This window comes from Dipodomys ordii, unplaced genomic scaffold, assembly GCF_000151885.1.
Source record: "Dipodomys ordii isolate 6190 unplaced genomic scaffold, Dord_2.0 Scaffold45, whole genome shotgun sequence".
NCBI lineage: Eukaryota > Metazoa > Chordata > Mammalia > Rodentia > Heteromyidae > Dipodomys > Dipodomys ordii.
The window spans coordinates 13108376-13129957 of NW_012267261.1; the positions used below are offsets into that span (position 1 = coordinate 13108376).

General features: G+C 35.8%; 1 protein-coding gene across 2 annotated transcripts in view; it reads left to right on the forward strand.

The window, feature by feature from the left end:
* Positions 1-21224, forward strand: part of Gsk3b (glycogen synthase kinase 3 beta) — a 158143-nt gene extending 136919 nt beyond the window's left edge. Inside the window, exons 9-11 of one of the 2 annotated variants that reach the window (XM_013019436.1) lie at positions 986-1172; positions 11421-11519; positions 20978-21224. In XM_013019436.1, the coding sequence (XP_012874890.1) occupies positions 986-1172; positions 11421-11519; positions 20978-21045 (354 nt within the window). In that variant the 3' untranslated portion in view covers positions 21046-21224. The remainder of the gene's footprint in view (positions 1-985; positions 1173-11420; positions 11520-20977) is intronic. The other variant, XM_013019435.1, reaches the window with a different exon arrangement.
* Positions 21225-21582: the final 358 nt, after the last annotated feature.

The window sequence follows — 21582 nt, forward strand, 5'->3', positions numbered from 1 at the left end:
TAAGTACATTTTGCTATGTATAATTTGACTTTTTCTGTAACTTGATGACTCATAATGGCAAATCCATTTTTTTCTTGCTGATTAAAACTCTAGAACATTTATTCAAATACATTCAAATGAAAGTAATCTGTCCACATTTCATGATAATAGCTACTTGAGAAAACAATGTCAGGCAGTTCATCAAAACATAAGTGCTCAAGAATTACTTCAAATAATGATAGGCTTTGATTATGGAAGAGATAATACCAAAGTATTAGCATTTATGGAACTAGTGTAATAGCTATTTATTCCTCTTTTAAAAAAAATGATTGCCAAATTAGAAGAGTGCCATCCATTATCAATAATTATGTAGTTAAAGATAATGCCAAAAATCCTTTATTTGCTGCCACAAGTTGAACTAATTGTGAACATGTGTGTGAACGTGTGTGTGTGTGTGTGTGTGTGTGTATTTGCTTGAGCTTGTGCCAGTCCTGGAGCTTAAACTCAGCCCAGGCACTATTCCTGAGCTTTTTTTGCTCAAGGCTTCCACTTGAAACCACAGCTCATCCTCCAACTTTTTGGTGATTAATTGGAGATAAGAATATCATAGGTTTTCCTGCCTGGGTTGACTTCAAACTTCAATCCTGGTTTCACCCTCCTGCGTAGCTAGGATTACAAGCATGAGCCACTGCTACCCAGCTCAAAATTAATTTTTTAATATTCTACTAGTTGTATTTACCTCCAGAACTTAGCCTTCATATGTACCTTTTATATTTTATATGAAAGTTAGATTGTAGAGCTTATGATTAGCATATGTAGATTTTTCTCTGAGCTTTTCTCATATAGTTCACATTGTTTAGTAAATCACATGTGATTAACCTGTCACTCTAGATGGTTCTTTCTCAAATGTAACCTTGGTTTTATACATGGTGGGAATTCACTCAGTACTGAGAGGGCTATTTGCTTAGGTTCCTATTAAATCTTATTTCCCTTCTTCGTACTCTAGGTCTTCCGGCCCCGAACTCCACCAGAGGCAATTGCACTATGTAGCCGTCTCCTGGAGTATACTCCAACTGCCCGACTAACACCACTAGAAGCTTGTGCACATTCATTTTTTGATGAATTACGGGACCCAAATGTCAAACTACCAAATGGGCGAGACACACCTGCACTCTTCAACTTCACCACCCAAGGTATTTCAGACACTTAACTCTTTTTACTGTTTCTGTGAAGCCTATACCCTTAAGCTCTAGATGAAAACAATGGATATATTAAATACTTTCAGAGGTAGGAAGCACCTCAAGTTTGTTAAGCAAATCTTTTTTTGGTCTTGAACAAAACAGTGACGAGAAAAAATTTAATTAGTCCATTTTCCCTCAGCCTTAGCAGTTATAAACAACTTGTTTAGAGATTTTTAATGAGTTAGGCTTTTTGCAAATAAGACTGATGTACAATGTAACACTTGGGTTTGAATCTGAAGCTTAAAACTGTTAATCATTTCTTATTTCTTACATATTACAGCAATTATAAAACCCAGAAATAAATTAGCAGCTGTATTTGTAGAAACTCAGTGATCTTGTAAAAGCAGAAATTGAACTATAACCCTATAAACACATTCTAAGAACTTGTATAAAAAATATATACAGAGAAATTCCAATTTCTTTTGGAATTTCACACCACTGCTGCAGAAAAATATTGAAAGGAAAACTGAGTTTGTGTATTCATTTGTCATTTCTGAAAAGCCTAGTGATAGTCATTTCTTCTCCATTTTTTTTTTGGTCCGGTCGTGGGGCCTGAACTCTGGGCCTGGGCGCTGTCCCTCAGCTCTTCAGCCAAGGTTAGCACTCTACCACTTGAGCCACAGCGCCACTTCTGGCTTTTTTTTTCTTTTTGCTTATGTGGTGCTGAGGAATTGAATGAACCCAGGGCCTCAGGCATGCAAGGCAAGCGCTCTACCACTGAGCCACTTTCCCAGCCCTTCTTCATTTTTATGTTCACTTTTTCCCCTGATTATGATGCCCCAAATGATCTTTTTTTTCCCCTTAAACTGACCATAAAAAGATAAAATAAGAAAGTGAATAAATTGATTGAGTTTGTAGTAAGGTTTGGACTAGAAAATACTGAATAGATTATATCAAGCTTTCTGTTGACTAAGAAAGAAGTATGTTTCCTTTATTTTAAGGTGAATGTTTTTCCCCCTATATTTAAACTTTGCTAAAATTGAATGTGAGAAGATGCATAATCTCAGCAGTAGATATCTATGGAAGACTTGAGTTAATAGTAAAATAGATGTGTATAGTTTAGTTGATTGTAAACTACATTGTCAATATTATATACCTACTAATAACACTGATGTTGTATTCTCAAATTATATTTTAAAAGGAATATGCAGATATCCTGTGACTATTAATTCTGGCTAATTAAAACTGGAAACCATCTGAATGTTACTTGGAGTCCTGGTTACTCCATTTTAAGAATATTAGTATATAGGGGTAGGATGCACAAAGAAGCAAAATTAAATATAGAGGTTGGAAAAGAGAAGTGAACATAACATACCTTATAAAGAAAAAAATATAACAAGTCAGGTGTTGGTGGCTCATGCCTGTAATCCTAGCTACAGGAGGCTGAGATCAGAGGATCATGGTTCAAAGCCAGCCCAGGCAGCAAAGTCCGTGAAACTCTTTTTTTTTTTTTTTTGAGAGAAAAATTATACACACTTATTTTTTATTGTGAAAATACTGTACAGAGGGGTTACAATTACATGGGCAAGATAATGAGTACATTTCTTATCAAGCATTGTTGCCTCCTCCTTTGTTTCCCCTTTCCTCCCCTTCCCATCCCTTCCCATCCCCCCCCCCCCCCCCCCCCCCCCCCCCCCCCCCCCCCCCCCCCAAAACAACCCCCCCCCCCCCCCCCCCCACCAAAGTTGTAAAGTTCATTTTCCACATAACGACTTATACCTCTCATTGTTGCAATGGGTCCACCTGTATCCCTATTTAAATGATTTGTTTTTTCCCTTCCCCTCCACAAATTATACGAACCTCAAATACAGTGAAAGCAGGGGTTATACCATGGGGGAGGGACATACAAAGCAACAAAGAAATCATCTTATAAATGTGTTAGAAACAATCATCTGAAAGAAAAAAAACATTTGAATACATATCTTAGGGTTCATTTCCCTAATATCAACTTATCTGACCTTTTCTGCTTGACTCAGACATATACTAGTGATTGCAAATAAGGGAAACTGTGGGACCTTTGTTTCTCTGGGCCTGGCTTACTTCACTTATTATAATTTTTCCAAGTCTTTCCATTTCCTAACAAATGGGGCAATGTCATTCTTTCTGATGGAGGCATAGAATTCCATTGTGTATATATACCACATTTTCTTGATCCATTCATCTACTGAGGGGCATCTGGGTTGGTTCCATATCTTAGCTATGGTAAATAATGCTGCAAGAAACATAGTCGTGCTAGTAGCTTTAGTGTGGCCTTGTTTGTGATCATTTGGGTAGATGCCCAAAAGTGAGCTCTATGTGGAGTCTTTTGAGGAACCTCCATACTACTTTCCAAAGTGGTTGAACAAGTTTACACTCCCACCAGCAATGCAGTAAGGCTCCTTTCTGTCCACAGCGTGAAACTCTTATCTCCAATAAACCACCAGAAAACTGGAAGTGGTACCGCAGCTCAAGTGGCACTCAGGCCCAGAGCAAATCCCACGACTAATAATAATAATAATAACAACAACAACAACAGTTCTTTCTACAGATTGAAAAATTGAAAGTAGTAGCATACTGTTTATAAATGGTAAGTATTTGAACTTAGTCACAGGACATATGTTTTGGGTGTAGAGACTGAATAAAATTATTCATGAGTCAGTGATTAAATGTTCAGCTCAAACAGTGGAACAATTTATTTTCAAAATATTAATCTCTATACCCAGATTTTCAAAAGAAAGCTAGATAGGGTCAGATAATGGGTAGATAGTGTTATTCCCACTTGACAAAACATTAAACTGACTGTGGACCTCTGTCAAGCAAAGTTCCTATGATCCCATGCCATAAAGTTTTTGACCACTTGATAAAATAAATTTAAAAATTTTAAATCTTAATGTTTTTGTTTCAATTAAAAGTAATTCACTTTCTAAAAATGAGGGAAACATTGAAAACACAGTACAGAGAAAATTGAAATCACAACTCCCAAATGGTTTCTGTTAGCATTCAAAATAATCTCTCATTATGTAGTATTTTGTAATGTAGTTCTCAAATTTTATTTTCTAACACATATACTGATAATCTTTAAATATAAAATAATCTCCCATTTTTCCATTGAGATCCAAAATAGGTTTGTTAATTTGAATACTCTTTAAGTTCTATATTACATCATTTATATACCAATTTAGGAATTTTGCTTTTTTGACATATCAACTTTCATAGAATAATCATACTCAAATTCTTTAAGTATATCTTACCTGTGTCTTTATAATAAATAGAATTGTGTTTGAACCAGTTTTTAAGGTTGACACCTGAATTTTTTTAATATAAAGCACTCTTTAAAACTATGTAAGGAAAAGTTTATAAGTACCCATGTCCAAATTTTAAATATATGTTATCTGTACAGTATAACTGGACCTTGTTGTTGTTATTATTGTTGTAATTGTTGTTACTTTGTCAAATGACAAAGTTTCACAAGCTGTCATTGGTTAAAGCTTTTTTACACTCTCCTTACCAAAAAGAACTTTGTAGTTCAGGATAAACTAAGGAAGAATACTCAGTGTCATCAGGTGTATGACTTGGTAAAAACTCAGATATTAAATACTATTTATGACAGGTAGATTCTGGAAGGTAATTCTTTTATATTGAGAAATATTTGGTGTACGTTCATCATTGTATATGTGCAGGTGAATCAGAATTGACCTACTCAGGGCTAAGATTGTACCTCACTGATAACCACTTGCCTAGTATGTGTAAGGCTTTTGAGTTTGATCCTCAGTACTAAAAGAGATAGCAGTCATTTTAATTAATCAAGTTTAAAAATCCAGAGTTAAAAAACAGTTTGGTTATATGTGATTGTAATTCAGCTACTTGTGAGGCAGAAGCAGGAAAATCTCAAAGTTTGAGTAAAGTTAATGGGAAATAATGGCTCAGAAACAAAAATGGACAAAAGGGTTGGGGCATGCCCTGGCTTTGATTCCCAGTACTACAAATAAACCCTCCAGAACTAAGTTCAGTCACTAGCTTAAATCTTCCATTGTTGTCAAAGAAAAGAAAACAATCCCATAAATTTTTCTAAGCTTTTCAAAAACACTGAAGTATTTGTGTATTAAGCATGTTTTTGAAAAGCAAACAACTTATTTAGTACATTTACAGTGTTATTCAGCAATCAAAATATTTTCATTGCTTCTGAAGAAAACTTTGTTTCCATTTAGTGGTGACGCCCCAGTTATTCATTTTGGGCCCCAGGCAGCAATATGTTTCTGTCTCCATGGATTTACATATTTTTGTAAAAGCTTTGTATGTAGGACCATCAAATAAATTGATGTTAGAATGATTCTCTAATGCTTTATAAATAATCAAGAAGAATATCATTTCTAGGTAATTAGGCTACCCCCTTCTGGCATTGAAATCCGAGATTAAAGGAAAGATTCTGCAAGACAGCTCAAGAAAATTCAAAATATGCTAAGATGGGGAAAGGAAGATTTAATTTAGAAAACTGTGCTACTAACGACAAAAAAGTGACTATTCGGGGTTTTAGACTAAATTATCAGTTTTATATGAAGATTGTTGTAATTTTTCAGAACTTTAAAAAATCTAGCATCTTGCTAGATATATATTTTTTTAATGCTAATACATGAACTTCACTTAAACCAATTGCCAGGAATTAAATTACCCAGTCTAATCCTGCTGTTGTGGAAACACTGCTAATATTTTACATTTAGACTACAACATTTTTAAAAATTTTTCTGGCTGAGTATGGAATGGTACAGTCAGTATTAGGAAGTTGGACAGGGATTTCCTGGACACCTTGAATTTGTTAGGAAAGAAGATAAGCTGTCAACTAAAAAATATCTACAAATAACATTAGATCGCAGCAGAAAATCAAGGAACACTTTTGTAGCTTTAAATTAGTGTACACCATTGAACAAGTCGCTCCACTGTTAGGTCATTTAAGTTTTTTTATGTAAAGAAAAATAGTGGCCTTAACCATTTAGATAATTACTGACAGTTTTCACATATCTATAAGAAGTGTGATACACATAAATTGATCTCATACTACTTATGAATGAAAAGGGAAGTCTCTCTGCTCATCAGCTCCCTTCTGGGGATATAAATTTCAAAGCTAACAAAGGAACAAAATTCATCTACCTGATTTCTTTCTTAGGGTTCACGTACTGTATGCTAATCTTAAATTTATTCTTAGCTTTTATACAATAGTTTGAATAAATGTACATTACCACCACTGCTACCTGCTTCCACCACACATGCACGCGTGTGTGTGCGCATGTGCGTGCGCACGCGCACGCGCACACACACACACACACACACACGGAAAAACAAAAAACCAAGGAAAGATTTTTACCTACTCCTTCCTTACCAATAGACTTGGGAATCTTACTTTGAAGAATAAAAGATGAAAAGAAACCAGGTTTGTTAGCTAGATTTAGGTTTGTTATTTCATTTTAAAAGATTACTAGACAGGATTGAGTTCATTTAATCCGCCTTTCATGGGAATTTCTACAGTATAACAATAGTGAAGCAAATTTTATTTACATTTGGATTTGGTTAACCTTTTGGTTGATATTTGTCTTCGTAAGTTGGTATATTTCTATGTTTCACATATCATTTTGCTTTTTTAAAAATGTGCATAAAATGTTTGGTTATGGATTATGTAACTATTTCTAAACCATCGTAATTTTCTATTATAAACTATAGGGTTCCCCCCCCCCTATTTTTGTGCCAGAGATTAGGTGCTGTCCCTTAGCTTGTTTGTTCAGTACTGGTACTCTACCACTTTAGCCACAGCTCCACATCTGGCTTTTTGGTGTTTATTGGAGAGAAGAGTCTCATGAACTTTTCCTGCTCTGGCTAACTTCAATCCACCATCCTTGGATCTTACCCTTCTGAGTAGCTAGCATTACAGGCATGAGCCATCAGTGCTCAGCTTTGTTGTTGTTTCACTTTTTTCATGGCAAGTGCAACTAGTTGAAAAAAATCCTTACCATGACTTAACTTTCCTTGTCTTTTGGAAGCTATTGCCATCTTATTTTTTATAAATATGTCTCTAATAAGTTAACCATCTGTCTCTGACCCTTCCTGTCTTTCAGTTTTTGTCTCTCTACTCCTAGTACTAATGATCAGTAAATAAATAGTACCTAGCTTTTCAATTTCAGCCTCTGCTCTGCCTCATACATACATACATGCTTTCTGATCCTGAGAAGTGCTATTGCTTTGCTGTTTCTATCTTCTAAAATGCCACTGGTTTTACATTCTTTGGCTACAGATTGTGTCCATACTCACAGCCTCTATTTCCTTATTGTTTATTGTTTTAGAATAATTGGGAGTAGTAGTAATCATTGGGAATAAAATCAAAGGGAGCCATTTTGAAGTAGCTGTGATAACCCCATTAGGAGTGCTTATAGTCTGCTTTCATAAAAGATGCAGATTTGTGGAGAGAACAGGACTATAGGAAGAGTGCACAGGCAATAACTATGGCATGTGAACTGCCATTTTCTGAAATAGTAAAGACCAAACAGGTAGATACTGTGTGTTCTTAAAGAATGCTTATAATTTGGAAAAGAACAAGGAAATACAGGAGTTGTAAAACCAGTAATGATTATACATTTTATAATTCTTAATGTTTTAAGGGTGTTTGACTTAAAAGAGTTAACAAAGACCCTCAGGTCTTTGGAAGTGTCAAGGCCTTCAGGATCCTGGAGCATCCCCCTTTTCCTTTCTTTCCCTTTATTAGCAACCCCACTTTCCCTATCCAATTCAAGAATAACAGTCTATTGAAACTTTGAAATTACTGCAAGAGGCAGTAGGTGAAACACTAGAACTAACTCATAGGAATAGGCAGAAACTATTTGAAGAGTCTCAGGTGCACAGCAGATAGAAGAAAGACTTGACAAATGGAATTACATCAATATTTTTGCACAGCAAGTAACTACAAACACTACAATAATAAACCTCTTGTTTCCCTTTTTTCAAGCTTATTTCAATAAGCATCATTTTATATGGTCATATACACATAGCTATTGAGCCACTGTGATCCTCTCCTAAGAATAGTCTCCTTTGTTCTCACTGTGCAGATGCTTAGACTGCTGTTTAATTAATCGTGTCCAAGTGTAATTATTTATCTTTTATTATCCATTGGATTAACTTGGAGATATATAGATATATTCTAGTTATTGTAAATAAGGAAACCAAGATATAAAGGACCTCTATGATGAAAACTTTAAAAACTTGAAAAAGGAAATTCAAGCAGATTTAAGGAAGTAAAAATCTCCCATGGTCTTGGATTAGGAGGATTAACATTATAAAATTGCAATACCGTCCAAAGTTATCTACAAAGTCAATGCAACACCCATCAAAATTCCAACAACACTCCTCAGTGATATAGAAGCAATCCAAAAATTCATATGGAAAAAGAGAAGACTCCAATAGCAAAAACTATCACCTTTCTAATAACAATTTTTAAAAAAAGAATGACAGTCTCCTCCTATACCTAAGGAAAATGTCCTGTACCTACATGTGCCTGTACATATACATACCTTTACCCAGACTAAGACAGAAAACCAGCATGGCCACGCCTCAGCATGCAATTACAGGATAAGTGAGTTGGGAAGAGAGTAAATGAATTAGGGGAAATGGGCCATAGGATATTAACTACAGGTTCCTGATACTCAGGTTCGTTTATAAACAGAAGCTTTGTCAAAATGTGTTACAGTAATATCTTTGATCATCTTTCCACTCTTTAGATTTTCTTTCAGATTGGGAATATAGTTATAGAGAACTTTTCATTGAAAGGGCTTCTATCCTAAATAGGTTGAATGCCTTTCTTGTCAGCTTGTTTCAGTGTCTAAATTTATTTTGATCAGACAAGGGTAATTACATTTTTCTCTACATGTCCTGAGACCTAAACCACTGTTTCAGGTTCAGTGTTAGATGGATGTGTATGTGGGTGTGTGAGTAGATGAATGGATTTCTATTTTAGGAGATTTTAACTATAATTGGAATGGTAAGTCTAAACTAATTCTAAATTATTGAAAGATATTCACATTCTATATTAGTTCTTTTTATATTCCTAGAACCATAAAGTCATCAGCCATGGCCATTTACCAGAAATTCTGTCTTTTTCCTGGATAAAAGATTGCAGATGAAACTTTTTCTGACTTGAAAGTAAAATATCATAGAATTTTTTTATTGCTCAGTGAGAAAACTGTCAATCTGATTGTGGGAAGCAAAAATGGTATCTTTTTTTCTCTCTGTCTCTCTGTCTCTCTCTTGTTCTCTCCATCTCTCTCCTCTCCCTCCCCTCCTTCCCTCCCTCCTTCCCTCCCTCCCTCCCTTCTTTCTCTCTCTCTCTCTCTCTCTCTCTCTCTCTCTCTCTCTTTCTCTCTGTCTGTCAAGTTGAACTCAGGGCCTGGGCACTGTCCTTGAGCTTTTTTGTTCAAGGCTAGCAGTCTACCACTTGAGCCACAGCTCCATATCAAGCTTTTTTTGGTGGTTAATTGGAGATAAAGAGTCTCATGGATTTTCCTGCCCCATCTGGCTTTGAGTTGTGTGATACTCAGATGTCGGCCTCCAGAATAGCTAGGATTATACATCTGAGCCAGCTATCTTTCTGGGAACAACTATTGCTTGAGGCGCTGGACTGATTTTTCCCATTCAATGAAAAAAGAGAATGAATAGTCTTTTTTTTTTTTCCATTTCATTTTTCTCATCCATTTTCTATAAGCCATGATGTCAGTTTCTTTCTTTCTTTATCAGAATCTAGTATCATTTAGAATCTAATTAAACAGTTTTGATATTTAAATAGTAAGCTAAGTAAGGGCTTTACACCGCCCAACATTTTACAAACTAAAGCACTGAGACACTCATTTCCCTTCCTAGGGACTTAGAGGGGAGTGTGGTTGGAAATAGCTGAGTACATAGATTTGAAGTTGTTTTCAAGTAATGAAAATGTTTTAGAATTAGATAGACGAGACAGTTATATAACATTGCAAATGTATACAATGCAACTGAATTGTACACTTTTTTTTTTTTTTTTTTTGGTCCGGTCGTGGGGCCTGAACTCTGAGCCTGGGCTCTGTCCCTCAGCTCTTCAGCTCAAGGCTAGCGCTCTACCACTTGAGCCACAGTGCCACTTCTGGCTTTTTTTATTTTTGCTTATGTGGTGCTGGGGAATTGAACCCAGGGCCTCATGCATGCAAGGCAAGCACTCTACCACTGAGTCACCTTCCCAGCCCCACTTTTTTAAATGGTTGATTTTTATGTACTATGTGAATTTTATCTTCATTAAAGTCACTATTTCCTAACTTTTCTTAGTTCACACTATGTCTATAAATTGTCAGACTTATAGCTGAGAGGATAATATCTTCCTGTAGCTAGTATGATCATATAATTTATTCCTTCAAACTTACAATTACAAGAGTGAAAACAGGCACTCACCAGTTCTGGACTTGAGTGCTGGACTAGCAGTCAAAAACCAGTCACACTTTCTAAAACTAATGCCAGAGTCATACATACATACCCACTCAATGTCTTAAAATATTTCAAGAACTTGATTCTTTAGACAAAGCTAGGTTGTATACAGTTGGCAGAGATAACCTTCCTACAAATGGGTAAAGAAGCCTATTCCAAACATTGTAAAAACAGTCTTTTTTTGCCAGCCACTGGTGGCTCATGCCTGTCTTGGCTGCTCCAGGAGGCTGAGATCTGAGGAATGCAATTTAAAACCAGTCCGTGCAGAACAGTCCATGAGACTCTTATCTCCAAATAACCACCAAAAAAGGCCAAAAATGGAGCTATGACTCAAGTGGTAGAATGCTAGCCTTGAGTGAAAAAGCTCAGGGAAAGCATCCAGGTCCCAAGTTCAAGGCCCAGGACTAACACAAAAAAGTAGTCTTTTTTTATGACTAATTAATTAATTTGTTTGTTTGTTTTTACTAAAACAATTTTTTAATCTTGATTTCAGTTGTATCTAGGTAGGTCTTAAACTGTTGGGTGAATTGTCTGTACGTTCAGTTCCATCTGCCTACGTATGCAGGTGCAGCAACACACTCACATGCCCTGCTGTGATTCCTGATCAAGTGCTGCCATAGTAGGCCAGTGAGAAGTGGAAACATGTTACTAATAGGCTCACTCTGAAGCTTTTTTAAGTCTTTTCACATATAAAGTAGAGATGAGTGGGCTCTAATTTTTTTGTCTTTCATTCTGTAGAACTGTCAAGTAATCCACCTCTGGCTACTGTCCTTATTCCTCCTCATGCTCGGATTCAAGCAGCTGCTTCAACCCCTACCAATGCCACAGCAGCCTCAGGTGAGGAAACATGAGTCCTTTCTATTTAAAAAATTTGTATCTCTTAAAACAAACTATGATTGCCTCCACCTCAGTAATGAGTATGAACTTTTTTTAAACTGAGACAAGTTGCATACGGGGAATAATTTAATATGTCTCTCCATTGATACGTACAGTGCACCTTGATGAGAGCCATTCCTTCTCCCACCAGCCACATTGTTTCTCGCTTCGCTTTTCACATAGCCACATGGATTATTATGTCTTATTTGTCTACTATTTATTCTGTTCCCTTTTCCATTCATCCGCCTCCTTTACATCTCCCTCATTCAAGACATGTTTCAACTTCCCGATATTCATTTTGACTGTGTTAATTGTGCAAAGGATTTGCACTGTAGTGTTTCATTCCTGCATATATTCCTCTCTAGTCCACCTGATCATGTGTATGTGCATATGCCCCTTTATGTGTTTACATGAAAGATTATGTTTTGGGCCTAAGTTCACATATGGGAGAAAATAAGTGCTCTTTGTCTTACTAAGCCTGGCTTACTTCACTCAATATGATTTTTTTGCAGATACATGTATGTCCCCACAGAAGACATAATCTCATTATATATTTTAAAGTACCAAAAGTCTAGCCAAATGAGTAAAATAGAATAAATTTATTTACAAAACAAAAACATTCATAATGTTTGTGATTTATATAATGATGTATATATGTTTGATATAAAAATTTTTTTTGCACAGGGTCTCAGTGTTTTGCCCAACACCAGCCCCAGACCTCAATCTACCTACCTATGCCTCTCATGTAGCTGGGCATGAACCACAGCATCCAGACCCTGCTCAGTTTTAATCTTTTAAAATGTTGGCTATAAAGTCTAAAAATTGTTTCACTGAGCTGGGCACTGGTGGCTCATGCCTATAATCCTAGCTACTCAGGAGGCTAAGATCTAAGGATTGCGGTTCAAAGCCAGCCCAGGCAAGAAAAGTCTGTGAGACTTGTGAGATCTTATCTCCAATTAACTACCAGGAAACCAGAAGTGGTGCTGTGCTCTAGTAGTAGCCTTGAGCTAAAGAGCTCAGAGACAGCACTTGGACCCAGAGTTCAAGCCCCACAACTGACCAAAACAAAAAAAAAAGTTTCACTGTAGAATGTATCCTACCTTCCAGGAAGAAATCTCCTTTTTGCCTAATTCCAGTTACATTAGCACATGCTCTCTCTGGAGAAAGTCACAAGACCCTTCAGTTCTATTAGTGTCTTATTTAACTAATCTATAAAATGGAATAGCAGTACTGTCCCAAAGTAATGCAAAAATCATATATGTGCAAAAATAAATAAACAAAATAAAAATGCAGTTACAAAACCAAACACTATGACCATGTCTATTTAGGACAAAATCCACTATGGCCTGTTAATTTAGATGAGCCATTTATTATTGTATTGATTGCTCACGATAAGAAATAAATCATAACCCTAAACACCTGGTTAGTTATTGAACTCATTTCCAGAATTAGAATTGATTGTTTATAAAAATGATTACTTATAAAAATAATTGTTAGGTTTTGAATAAGAATAATAACCTTCCTTTTCTTATTTTTTTAGTACTGGAGTTTGAACTCAGGGCCTTGTACTTACTAGGCAAGCTTTGTATTGTTTGAGTCATACCTCTGACCCTAGAAATAATTTTCTTAATTTGAAATACTAAACTAGTTCATTATGATTGCAACTCAGGTTCTAGAGCACATTGTATGCTTAGAAAGGAGTCTTGGGGGGCTGGGAAGGTAGCTCAGTGGTAGAGTGCTTGCCTCCAGGCATGAGGCCCTGGGTTCGCTCAGCACCACATAAACAGAAAAAGCCGGAAGTGGCACTATGGCTCAAGTAGTAGAGCGCTAGCTTTGAGCTGAAGAGCTGAGGGACAGTGCTCAGGCCCAGAGTTCAAGCCCCATGACCAACCAAAAAAAAAAAGGAGTCTTTGGTACCAGGGAGGATTTCATGTTACTCTGAGCTTTTCTAGTGGCTAAAGTAAATTAAGGAAGTGCTATTATTCATTAGATGAAAAATATATTCGTGATTTAGAAGAAGCAGTGTTGGTGCTTGAGATTTTTCCCCTCCAGATGTTATATATATAACAAAAGAAATATAAAAGTGACGTTCTCATTAGTATTCCAACAAAAATACAATAATGCATTTTGGAGATAGATGCTTTTTTTTAAGTGTTCCTCAGTGTTCTAGTCTATGTCTACATAAAGAGATTAACTATATGGCACTAACAGCTCCCTGTATTTATTTTTTTACATAAGACCTTAAAATATTCATGCCCACAGCTTTTCTTACCTTCAGTTTCCCTATCCATAAAGTAGACATACTAAATAAATAACTTACAGAATTGTGAGAAAGAGATTGAAATCTTAAAAGTTCTTAGGCCTTGCCTGCTAATTCAGTAGGTCCTTAGTAAAAGAGAACTGCTTCTTATTTTTATTGTTACTGTAAAGAAAGGACAGATCCAGACTTGTTTAGGAGGGGGAAAAGCATGTTATTTAAGATTGACATATATCCTGACAATGAAAGAATCTGTGACTCAGGGTAGATTGAACCTGTCTCTCAAGCATAAACAAAGCTTTCTTCACAAAAACATTTCAGGGTACAAAGAAATAAACTTGCAGTCTACAAAGTTCTACATCTAGAGTATCTGAAACTGGAAATGCTTCAAATTTAAAGTTTTCAAAGTCAGAATCTCTTAAATCATTCACACTAAGTATACGATAGCAGTACTGAGCCCAGCATGGCCTGGGCTTAGTTAAGAATATGGACCCCTAAGTTACTGAGTCAGTAGGCTTAGTTGACTTAAGCCAATCTGTTAGAGAACATACATCAAAATGAATACTTTTAGAGGCAAATTCACTTGCAGTTAACAAAACATTATCAATAACATGATAGTGCCTATTCCAATAGCCTTCTATTGTGCCTTCTAATAATCATCTAAAAATAGTTTTCGATCACCAAAATAGGAATTCAGAAGCAAAGCAAAAACTTGAGATTACCATCTGATCATTTAAAATATTATTTCTACTGATGCTCAGCACAACTGCAGTTTAGATTCTCTTTGTCCAGACCAAGGTCTGGACAAATGACTCTCTCAGAATCTTCCAAGTTTATGTCTGGCTTAAGTAAGAATGAAATTCTCTTAGATCATGTGGACCTAGGATCAAAGCTTAGTCCTAAAGCAGGTACAATGGAATTGACTTTGGGTTTGTTGGTTGGTTTTTGATTACTAGTAGTAGCCAAAGCTATTAAATGATTTCCAAATGTTAGGTCCTATTGAATTTAAAAATAGAGGCAGACATTTTGGTTAATTCTATATTGCTCTTTCTGGAAATAAAGAAAATAGACCTTTTCTTAAATTTTTATTTTTTTGTTGTGCCCTTTGCCTAAAATCCTATTGTGGTTATCCTAGGAATTTATAAATAATTGTTATTCTCTATGTTCTCTCCAAAAATCTTTGAGTAACAAAATGCAATTTCATAATCCTTGAAAATTGTAAAGATATGTTGTATCTTATTAAGCTGGATGATAAGCAGAGGAAATTTATTTTTGTAGATGTTTCAATTATTCTTTGTGTTCAGGTAGTTACTGATCGATAGGCATTGATTAAAAACTTGTTGGTAAGTCCTTCAATGTATAATAATCAGAGTTCATGTTTTTAATTCACTAATCACAAGCTAGGGCCCTTATTTTCATGATAAATCTATTAAAAGGAAAAAAGCTACTGTATACAGCATAGGAATAATATATAATAAATTATATAATAACCAAATTTTATATGTAACAAGTAAGAGAGCCAAGCTTCTGAATGGTCAGCAGTAGAAAATATCTCCTCTTTCTTCTTTTTGTGCTGGTACTGGGGCTTGAACTTAGGGCCATTTTTTTTGCTTACAGCTAGACATTAATTGAAGATAAAGTCACATACTTTTTTGCCCAAGCTGGCTTCATACGGCAGTCATCAGATACCAGCCTTCGAAATAGCTAGGATCATAGCTGTAAGCTACTAGCAGCCAGATGGATTGTGTCTGTGTGTCTGTCTGTGTCTGTGTCTGTCTGTTGGTTGTGGGGCTTGAACTCTGAGCCTGGGCCCTCAGCTCTTCTGCTCAAGGTGAGTGCTGTACTACTTGAGCCACAGTGCCACTTCCGGTTTTCTGGTGGTTAATTGGAGATTATAGAGTCCCATGGACTTTCATGCCCATACTGGCTTTGAACTGTGAGCCTCATGAGGATCTCAGCTTCCTGAGTAGCTAGGATTACAGGCGTGCGCCTGGCAGGAAATTATTTTAATACACATAGAATCTCCACTTTTCTGTGGTCATAAAAAGCAGTTATTATGGATACTATAAATATTTACAGACATATTCTATGTGGGAAAATTCTTAAATCTTAGGATACATGTTGACAACTATGGTCAAATGTATGTTTGAATGTAGATAAGGATTAGCAAGTATATAATTAATAGGTAAAGGATGCTTTTATATTTTCTCTCCCAAAACTTTCATATTATTTTCCTTTTTAAAACACTTCAGTATCTTGGTGCATTATAGTTAAATGTGACTCTAAGAACTTCTTGAAAATAACACATAACATAAATCGCTCTTTATGGAATGAGAGTACTGTGTATAGTGACCATTGGATTCATGAGCAGATCAGTTGAATGTGAGATGTGGTAGAACATTTTACCCTTTAAGTATTATGTCCAAGAGTGGTATCACAGGATTATTCTTTTTAGTATTCATTGTGATTTCTGTACTGTCTATACCAATGTACATTCCCAACAGCAGAGTATGAGGCTTCCTTTTATCCCTGGATCCTCACCAGCATTTACTGTAGTTTTCTTGACAACAGCTTATTTTGACTGAGGTGAGGGAAGCCTAATATTTTGGTTTACATTTCATCTGTGGCTAAGGGTGTTGAATAATTCTTCATGTTCTTATTTTCCAGTTATACTTCTATTGAATACTGTTCATTTCTCCATTTGTTGATTGGATTTATTTGTTCTTTTGGTGTTCAGTTTTTGCAGATTCTTATTCTGAATATTAATTGTCATATGAATAGCTGACAAATTTTCTGCTGTTCTGTAGGCTGTCTGTTTACTCTGCTAATTTTTCCTTTGTTGTGCAGAAGCTATTTAATCTGTTACAGTCACATTTGTTAATTCATGTTATTTTTATTTCCTAAGCTATTACTGGAGTCATATTCAGAAAGCTGTTGCTGTTTTCTTATATTTATATACTATATATAAAATATAAAACATTTCAAGATTTATATAAGGTCTATGATCCATGCTGGATTTATTTTGTACAGAACAGATCTAGTTCAGTCTTCTACATTTAGATGTCCAGTTTTCCCAATACCATTTGTTGTAAAAGCTGTCTTCAGCATATATTTTTGATAGCTTTGCCACATAGCTATAGTTATATAGGTTTATTCCTGGGTCTTCTAGTCTATTCACGAGGACTATGTCTGTTTTTGTTCCAAGAGCATGCTGCTTTTGTTATTCTGGTTCTGTGATAGGCTTCATTCAAATGTGAAACCTCTAGCATTGCTTTTTGCTTAAGATTTGTTTTGCTCCTCATGGTCTTTTGAACTTCCATACAAATTTTAGGGTTTTTGTTTTTCTATTTTCATGAGGAATGTCATTAGAATTTTGATAAGATTTCATTTTATCTGTAGATCAACTTGGTTAATGTAGCTTTTATTCACAGGATTTATTCTGCCATTCCATGAATATAGAGAGATCTTTTTTATCTTCTAGTGTCTTCTTTAATTTGTTTCTTCAGTGTTTTGTAGTTTTCACGGTCAAAGTCATTCATTTCCCTAGATAAGTTTATTCCCAGTTTGTTTTTTGTTGTGTTTTGTTGTTTTGTTTTTTGAGGTTTTTGTGAATGGCTGTATTTTCCTGATTTCTCAAGCTATTTGTTGTTGTTACTGAGAAAAGCTACTGATTTTTTATGTCAATTTTGTATGCTGTTGTGCCACGAGATTTTAGGTGGAGTCAGTAGGATCTTAATTATAAGTTATTATCTATAAATAGGAATATTTTGACTTCTTCCTTTTCTTTTAGAATCCCTTTTCTTTCTCTTGCCTTACTGCTCTGGCTAGGAATTCAAATACTTCAGTTGAATAAGAGTGAAGAGAGTAGATACCTTTGTCTCATTCTTGACTTAAAGAAAATATTTTCCTCACTTGGTATGATATTGTTTATAGATTTGTCACATATAGACTTTATTGCTATGAAATATGTCCTTTCTGTTCCTAGTTTCATGAAAAAAGGCCTGAAACTTGCTAGGCAAGTGTTCTACCACTTCAGCTATGTCTCTAGATGTTAAATTTTGTCAAATGCCTTTACATCTATTGTGACAACCTTGTGATTTTTGCCTTGATTTTAGTTAAGGTGTTGTTTTACTTTTTTCTCTATGTGTGCATGTGTGTTGATACAAGAGCTTGAACTCGGGGCCTTTCACTCTTGCTTGGCTTTTTCACTCCAGGTTGATGCTCTTATCACTTGAGCCACACCTTTACTTGCAGCTTTTTGCTGGTTAATTGGGATGAGTGTCTCAGATTTGTCTGCTTGGCTGGCTTCATACCAACATCCACTGAGTAACTAGGATTACAAGTTGAGCCATTGGTGCCTGGTTCTGCTTTACTACCTTTATTGATTTGCATATGTTGAACCACTCTTGATCACTAGAATGAAACTAATTTGTTCATGACATAAATGATTGTTTTAATATTTCAGTTGTTCTATTGAGAATTTTTACATGTATTCTCATCTGAAATATTGGTGTATAGTTTTGGGTTTTTTTGTTGTTGTGATATCCTTTTCTGGTTTTGGTATCAAGTGATGCTGGTAGTGTTTGTTCCCTTTCTAGTTTATGGAATGGTTTGGGAAACATTGGTGTTGGTTCTTTAAAAGACTGGTAAAATTCAACATTGAATCCATCCGCTACTGGGCTCCCCTTCATTGGGAGACTGTTACTGCTTCAGTCTCATTGCTTTCTGTAGTTCTGGTTAAATTATTTATATCCTTTTGCTTCAGTATCCATAGGTCATACGTGTCTAGAAATATATCCATTTCTTAGAGTTTCTAATTTCTTGGAATATGTTTTTAAAATATTCTCTGATCACATGTGAATTTTTATTTTTTATGAGGTCTGTTTTTCATCTCTAATTAATTTAGGTTTTTTTCTTTCTTAGGTTTGGCCAAAGACTTGTCAGTCATATCTTTTCAAAGAATAATGCTTTATTTCATTGCTTAAGTTTTCCATTTCATTAGTTCCTACTCTGATCTTTATTATTTTCTTCCCATCTACTAATTTCAAGTTTAGCTTATTCTTGTTTTTCTAAAAGTTTGAGATTCATCATAGGTTATTTATTTGGGATCTTTTGACTTTTCAATGTAGTACTAACAGCTAGAAACTCCCCTCGTAGAACTGCCTTTGCTACATTCTCTGATGTACCAAATTCAACTATATTGTATTTTAGTGTTAACTAGATTCTAGGAATTTTCTTAAATTTCCTTCCTGATTTCTACCATGACCCGCTATTTTCATTCAAAGTGTATTACTCAATTAGATGTGTTTATGTAGTTTGTGTTTGCTATTGATTTTTCATTTTATCCCATTATGATCTAGTAAGATGTAAGTAACTTTCAGGTGCAGGTGTTTCACACCTGTAATCTTAGCTACTCAGGGTGTTGAAATCTAAGCATCTCAGTTCAAAACCAACCTGGGTAGGAAAGTCCACGAGACTCTTATCTACAGTTAAGCTCCAAAAAGCCAAAAGTGGGCTATGGTTCAACTGGTAAGGTGCTAGTCTTGAGCAAAAAAGCTGAAGGACAACACCTGAGTTCAAGCCCCAGGACTTACGTGCACATGCACACACGCCCCCCACCCCCCCAAACACAGGAAGAGAAAAGAAAAGAAAAGCTATTTCAGTAATCCTAGCAACTGATATCTAAGGATTACAATTTGAAGCCATCCTGGACAGGAAAATCCACAAGACTCTTACTTTCAATTAACTACCCAAAAAAAGCTGGAATTGGAGATGTGGTTCAAGTGGTAGAACACTAGCCCTGAGCAAAAAAAGCTAAGGGACAGTATCCAGACTCTTGAGTTTAAACCATACAACCCACATTACCCAACCCCCTCCCCCCAAAAATATCAATTTTCCTCTATTTGTTAAGATTTGCTTTATGGCCTAAAATCCATATTTTAGAAAATAAAAATTTCCTATGTTCTTGGCTCTAAAGTAATTACAATTAATATTATCTTTTATCTTTTTTGTATGCATGGGCTAAAAGTGCTTTTCTTCTCAGTTAGGGTTATGCTATCTTGTGGGTGAAGCTAATTTACTATGTTATATATAGTGGTATATAATATTTAATGTTCTAGGACTGTGCCATAATTTATGAAACTAAGTCCTTGTTTATTCTTATTTAGGAATTTGGAAAAGAAATATTGTTTTTAGCGTAGCTATAGAAATGATTAAATTTTCTTAAGCAGTAAGGAAATGGTTAAGTATTCCTTGGGATCTCTTATATCTCACTCTAGTTTAATAAATTCAAAGAAAGATAAAGGACCAAATGTTTGCATTCAGTCCTTTCATTGTTTACGCTACTCATCATGAGACATGGGAAATTACAGATCCCTTTTGTTGTAGAGACAGAAATTTCTGGTATGCTTTTTTGGTATCATTAACTTTGGTGGCCAAGAATACTAGGGAGGTAGAAGTTGCCCATCCAAGTCAAACTACTTCTCTTGCTCAGGACTTAGGATGAAGTCTTTGGGAGGAATATTTGGCCAGCAGTACATTCCCCATCACTGTATATACAAATGAAAGCCACTGAAAGAACAGTCTGTTGTCTACCCAGGATGGAGAGCCAGCCAGTCTGGACACAGATACCCACTTAAATGCCAACAGGTGCCATGAAATAATCATAGATCTTTAAAAGGGAATAGGAGATAGAGGTTAGCTGTGAAGCTGACCTTGGGGAGATCAGACAAGATACATGACTGCAGAATGCTTTATTGAACGAGTGAACGCATTAAGAGTACAGTGGCTACTTCTCGTGTGCTGATTGTCTTCCATCTCTGTTAATAGTGGAAAATGACAGCACGTAGGAAACAAGCAACTGGGTTTGAATTACACTGACCCACATGTCTTTCTTTCATTCACCATATTTGGAACATAGATCAGAATGTAGTAAGAGTTTCCAGCTGTGCACTATTCATTTATTTTGAAGTTAGCATGCTAGAGTCTTAACTCAGCATTTATGTATTGTCAGTTCTGCAAAGGCATGAGCTTAGGTCTAAGTGGGAAGAAATTCAGGTTTCATCCCATTAACAATACAGCTCAGTCTGTAGTTGAGGCAATGGACTTGTTTTTCTGAGTGTTAAAGCATTGCTCATGCGTTCTTGGGACTTTTAACTTGCAGATGCTAATGCTGGAGACCGTGGACAGACCAATAATGCCGCTTCTGCATCAGCTTCCAACTCCACCTGAACAGTCCCAAGTAGCCAGCTGCACAGGAAAAACCACCAGTTACTTGAGTGTCACTCAGCAACACTGGTCACGTTTGGAAAGAAAATTAAAAAGAGAAAAAAAAAAACTTGTTCATTTTAGTGTTCAATTTTTTTTATTATTGTTCTTATTTAACCTTGTAAAATACCTATAAATACAAACCAATTTCATTGTATTCTCACTTTGCAGGAGATCCAGGGGGCGGAAGGGCTGCTGGGAGGGGGAAAGCGGAGCACTAGAACACACAATCTCTCTCCCGTGACAATCTTTTTTTTTTTTTGTCAAAAGTCTGCTGTTGTGTATTTAAAAACAGGGCTCCTGCCTCATGCCCCTTCCATAAAAGAAGAAAACCTTGTTCTGTGCTGAAGTTTTCTTGAACTTTATTTTCTCTTGAAGTCTAGCATAAGACTTTGGGATAGTGCACAACTTGAAATTGGTTGGGAGCTTAGCAGGTATAACTCAACAGGGACTTAAATGTCACTTGTAAAATTAATGCATATTCTTGGTATTTGAGGACTT